This window comes from Gossypium hirsutum, chromosome D02, assembly GCF_007990345.1.
Source record: "Gossypium hirsutum isolate 1008001.06 chromosome D02, Gossypium_hirsutum_v2.1, whole genome shotgun sequence".
Lineage (NCBI taxonomy): Eukaryota > Viridiplantae > Streptophyta > Magnoliopsida > Malvales > Malvaceae > Gossypium > Gossypium hirsutum.
In genome coordinates, this window is record NC_053438.1 from 69,683,428 (window position 1) to 69,689,241 (window position 5,814).

Here is a 5,814-nt window from a genome sequence, read left to right on the forward strand (position 1 = left end):
CTACCAGTGTATCCACCGATATTTTCAATGATTCAACGGGTAAAATCCTGACATGAGAAAATATGAATTCAAAATGAATAATTACCCGTATTTACATGATGGATATGAAACTTGATATTTGATGAGCTCATCCTTGTTCTTGGTATTCACATGAAATGCATGACTAACATGTTGATGAGAATGTGTGTTTAGGTTCTTGATTAAATTGATTTGGATATATTTTGTATACTCACTTGAAATGTAAAAGTATGGTAAGTTAATTTCCCGTTATACGAACTTACTAAGCATAAAATGCTTACTCTGTTTATTTCCTCTGTTTTATAGTATTTGGAAGCTTGTGAAGGTTGAACGTGGTCGGAGCAACATTACACTATCCTTTAGCTTGTTTTGGTATAAATAGCAAACTTTATTTTGGAATAATGGCATGTATAGGTTAAATTGGCCAAATGATGGCTTATAAATATTTGGTTGTAACTAGAATGGCTAGTGATGGTATGTTTTAAGGTATATATGTATGAGACCATATTAAGTTTGGTATGTGTATATGCTTGGATTGATATATTAGGTATAAACTTGATTAAATGAGTATTTGATTAATTTGGTAAGTGGACACTTGAATAAATGTGATAATATATCATGCACAAGACTTAATTTGGTTTGGTTTTAATGCCTTCAATTGGTTGGTGATTATATTTATGTGATGGTGTAGGTCAATGACATGTTTGAGTGAAAAATAAGGCTTAGAAATGGCCTTATTATAACCACACGGGCAGAGACACGGGCATGTGTCTCAGCTGTGTGTGCCTTACATCAAATGCCCACATGGCCTAAGCATGGGCGTGTCTCTTGGCTATGTGAACCACACGGCCTGGCGACACGGGCGTGTGTCCCCTGCACCTAGGAACAGTTTTGGAATTTTACGAAAAATTCTCTGAGTTCCATGATTAGTCCCGACTTATTTCTAATGCATATTTTGGGCTTTAAGGGCTCATATAAGGGACAATATGATTGATTATGATATGAATAGTAAATGTTAAAAAATAACTATATTAGATCTGTAAACTTCGGTAATACTCCGTAACCCTGTTTCGACAACTGATATGAGTTAGGGGTGTTACATGGCACGCTACGCTAGTTTTTAACAGTAGAAATAGATAGAATTTTTAACAAATATAAGATCAATTTATTCTTTAATCCAACATATAAAGACTACTTTACCCATTTTCTGAATAAAAAGAGCAAAATATAATTTCACTCCCCTGATTCTTTCCCCAATAATAATAATACTAATTTTTCTACACCACTAAACATTGAATCTTATTAGGAGTGAGGCAACGACTTTGAAATTCCAGCAAAGAAGCAGCTATTATTGGAGCACTAAATGTTCCCTTTAATGGTGGACTTTGCACATTATCAATTTGCACCTCTCACTGCTATTAATGGTTTCGGGTTAATGGGATTGGGGTTAAAGGACTTCTTTTAGTATGTATTAGTATTATTCTTACTATTATTATATTAAACAAGCTTTTTTATCACTTTATTTAGGTAAATCTCAAATAAAAATTAAAATATAAGATCTGAGAGGTTATTTGGTAAACAGAGTTTCGGATATTTTTTCATTGATTGGGCACAAATAGAATGATTGGGTAGTCAAACCCTCTAATTGTATTGTTTGGTGAATGAAGGTTTGCAAAAACTTGTTGAGCTAAAACCTCTAAAATAAAAAACACATGGATGAACAACGTTTTTCACAGCTGATTGAGAATAAGATATGTGGAATGATATACCTGACCATGCTTGCTAAAAAATTACTCACTTTGTCACGTGCTCTTATTTGTGACATGCTCATATATGTCATTTTACACATATCAGCTTTCAACTATCAGTTAAGTTTTACCAAATACTTTTAGATAAACAGTTAATAGAATCAGTTGGTCAAATCAATTAATAGAATCAATTTGTCAATCCAACCACTGCAATCAGCAATAAACCATCGACCTATTCCAATACTGAGAGTTAAATGGTTTCTTTTAGTAATTCAGCTTTTATTTTTGTTTATTTTCTGATCATTTGTGGGAAAGAAACAGCAAACATGAAGCTGCCATAATAGGCCCACCTTTATTTTTTTCCTGTGACCAAATTTAAGTCCCAACTATTTTGGGAAGACCTTGCATTAAATATACAAATATCATGACTTTGTAAATGATGGGGTGAAGCCTAATATTGTTAATTTTTCTCTATTTCTTCGAGTTGGTACTACACTTTTTTTTTTTTTTGCTAAAATATCTCGTTGATTGAAAAATATTTCTTGAATATGATGATCAACTATTTAACGACATCTGATTAGAAATAATTTTAAAAAAATAGAATTAATTCAGTGAATGATGTCATAAATTTATAAAATTATAATTTAATATATAGTAAATTTACTTTGATATTTCCAAAAATAATATAATTTTATGATTTAAAAGATTATAAAGATATGAATTAGTAAAATAGAGAAATTTTGGTCTTAGAAAATTTTTTTGGCTTCCCCGGGTTGCATGTGACCAGCACAATAGGTCATAGATGGTTTACAAAAGATGAAACAGACCAAGATAAAAAGGATTGAAAGAGACAAGGCGTCAACATTGCCCCAAACAACAAACGACCAATATAATTCTTGACCTATAGCTTTTACCATCACCACCAAGGATTCGCAAGGAAAGCCCCCATTTGAGACTATAGGATGACAGGGATGATTCAAGACCACCCAACGATGAAAGCCTTTAGGCATTGCTCCATGAACTCAGGGCACTAAGAAGCAAGGGGTAAAAATGGTTCAGAGGCCAAGTGATCACAAGTAGAGGAGTCTCACTCCGTCAAAAAAGAGAGACATTAAGATCATCTTCGACTAAGAGAAACTATCGGCATCGAATGACTGCCCTTAGAACCACACAAAAGATCCCTAAGAAAAAGAAAACACAAGAAGTAACATAAAAAAAAAAACAAAAGCAAAAAAGAAGAGAAGTTCGTGAGAAAAGGAGGTGGTGGAGGAGCGCACGGTGGTCGAAACAATGAATGACCATCGAGGCGAAAATGATGCAGGAAAGAGACTAGAAAAACAAAGAACAAATTAATTTTCACAGTTACCATACCCTATTCTCACTACTACTAAGTTAATTTTCAACTAATGAAAGTGGTATCAAATTTGTATTATAGAACATTGTGTGTTGACCTGATGATTAAATCGTTCACCGTTTTAAGTATAATTTGAATTTGAGTCATATTTATTACATTGTCTAAAATAAACCCACGCTAAAATCCTATATTAAGTCCTAATAATTTAAACCCACACTATGCTAACGAGCCCTAATCATAGGCTGGCCTATCACTATCGTGGAGCAAATATATTCAACTATCCACTTCTTCATTTAATTTGTAGGTAAATGTACCACTAAATTTTATATTTTAACTGCACTATGTGTATTGACTAGATTCCCATTTACTATTTTTTTCGGAACACTTAATATAACTAAATTATTAGTGAGATTATATTTTGGTCACTCAATTTTAAAGAGTTATAAAATAATTATTAAATTATTCGAAAGTTTTTATTTAAGTTATTGAATTATTCGAAAGTTTTTATTCAAATCATTGGACTGTTAAGATTTTTTTAAGTCCGACTCGCGAGCTTCAAGTTGTGATTCGACGATTAGTACGGTGGATTAGTACCCATATTCAACGAGTAGAAGAGCATATCTTAAATCCAAGTCGATCTGATGGTTAGTATCAGAGATCGAAGAAGAAAATTGTTTGGATTTTGGTTCACAAATTCGTGACATTCAAAGTTGTTTCATAGAAAAAAATGAACTGCAAAAAAAGAAGAACGAGAGCTTCCGATTGATGGAGACAATCGAACAAAGAAGACCATATAGCAATGATTCTAATAGCTCAATGACTAAAATAAAAACTTTCAAATAGTTCAATAATCATTTTATAACTTTTTGAAATTGAGGTACCAAAATGTTAAAAGTAGATTAGACCCATAACATATAACAAATCCTTAAAATCCCAAGCTTTAAATAGATTCAAGATCTCAAAAATCACGAGACATTAACCAAAATTTCACCTACCAAAACCAATGTGAACCATATAAACTTATAATGAACCATCTTTCATATCCACTACCACTAATAGAACCCATATGAATACATTTTCATTTCGACAATGATACTCAACAACCACACTAACCCCATTATATAACATTATATATATATACCCAATTGCAAAGTTTTTTGTTTCACTTTTAATAAAATGGAAATTTTAACTTACAATACCATTTCCTTTCTATTCCTTTACTTTTTCGTCTCCGTTTTATGCCAGAATGGTTCCGATATCAGCCCGATAAGTTCGCCGTCACCATTTGGTGTCTCGACTCAACAGTTAATCTTTAAAGACCGGAGACTGGCCGTTGTTTACCCTGTAATCCAAGCGTTCAAGGCAACCATCACGGAAGATCCACTTAACCGGACTGGAAATTGGGTTGGAGGTGACATATGTAACTACACGGGCTTTTACTGTGATAACCCGCCTGATAACTTGTCCGCCATTGCCCTCGCCGGCATTGACTTCAATGGTTTCTTGTTAGGTGCACCGACTCTCGAAGGTTTCATCGATAAGTTGCCGGACCTTGCTATCTTCCATGCAAACTCCAACAAGTTTGCCGGGTCCATACCAGACGTCTCGCAGCTCAAGTACTTTTATGAGTTGGACGTAAGTAACAATGTGCACGCCGGTACATTTCCGATGACGGTCATTGGCGTAAAAGATTTGTCGTTTCTAGACATCCGTTTTAATCTATTCTCCGGTTCGGTCCCTCCCGAAATTTTCAACCAAGCACTCGAAGTACTCTTCATTAACAACAATGATTTCACCGCCAAACTACCGGAAAACTTCGGTTCAACACCGGTTCGTTACCTCACTTTGGCTAACAACAAGTTAACCGGTTCGATCCCACGAGGTATCGGCAACCTCAACATGACATTGATCGAAGTACTACTGCTGAACAACAAGTTAACAGGTTGTCTTCCTTACGAAGTAGGGTTTTTAAAAGAACTCAAGCTCTTTGACGTTGAAGACAACCTTTTAACGGGTCCATTGCCATGTTCACTGTCCTGTTTGGACAAGATCGAGCTGCTCAACTTGGCTAATAACCTGTTTTACTGGGAAGTGCCTGAAGAACTGTGTGCGCTTGTCAACTTGGAGAATTTGACGTTGTCGGGTAATTACTTCACTAAAGTTGGTCCTGCTTGCAGAAAGCTGATAAAAAATGGCATTCTTGACATGACACAGAACTGTGTCCCTGATCTTCCCCATCAAAGATCGTTGCTTGAATGCACAGAGTTCTACTTGAAGTACATTAGGTTTTGCCCGTACCCTGAGACGTATAAAATCATACCCTGCAAGGATGGTTATCACCATCATTGGGAAGGGTCCAAAGCCAAGACCATGAAAGCACCTGTTACTTACAAGACTCTTTCAAGACACAAGTTTTAAGGTTTATGTTTTTTTTTTCCTTTGTTTTTACTAATATGGGTGAATATTTGATGTATCCTTGATGCATAAGTTTTATTTGTTATCGGTGAAAACGATATTTCATCACTAGTAAATAAAAAATATAAAGAATTTATAAATAAATACTAATAATTTTATTTAAATATAAACCCAAAACTTTAAACCTAAAATATGAAAGATGGTATAAATTCTAAACCCTAAACTCAAACTTTAAACATAATAATTAATATAAACTCTAAATTCAAAATCAAAAGAAAA

At 34.2% G+C, this 5,814-nt stretch overlaps 1 protein-coding gene across 1 annotated transcript; it reads left to right on the forward strand.

The window, feature by feature from the left end:
* Positions 1-4,272: 4,272 nt before the first annotated feature.
* Positions 4,273-5,593, forward strand: LOC107908890 (uncharacterized protein At4g06744). Its single transcript, XM_016836177.2, has one exon. It carries the CDS (start codon positions 4,297-4,299, stop codon positions 5,536-5,538), a length of 1,242 nt encoding a protein of 413 aa, XP_016691666.2. The 5' UTR covers positions 4,273-4,296; the 3' UTR covers positions 5,539-5,593.
* The last annotated feature ends 221 nt before the right edge of the window (positions 5,594-5,814 follow it).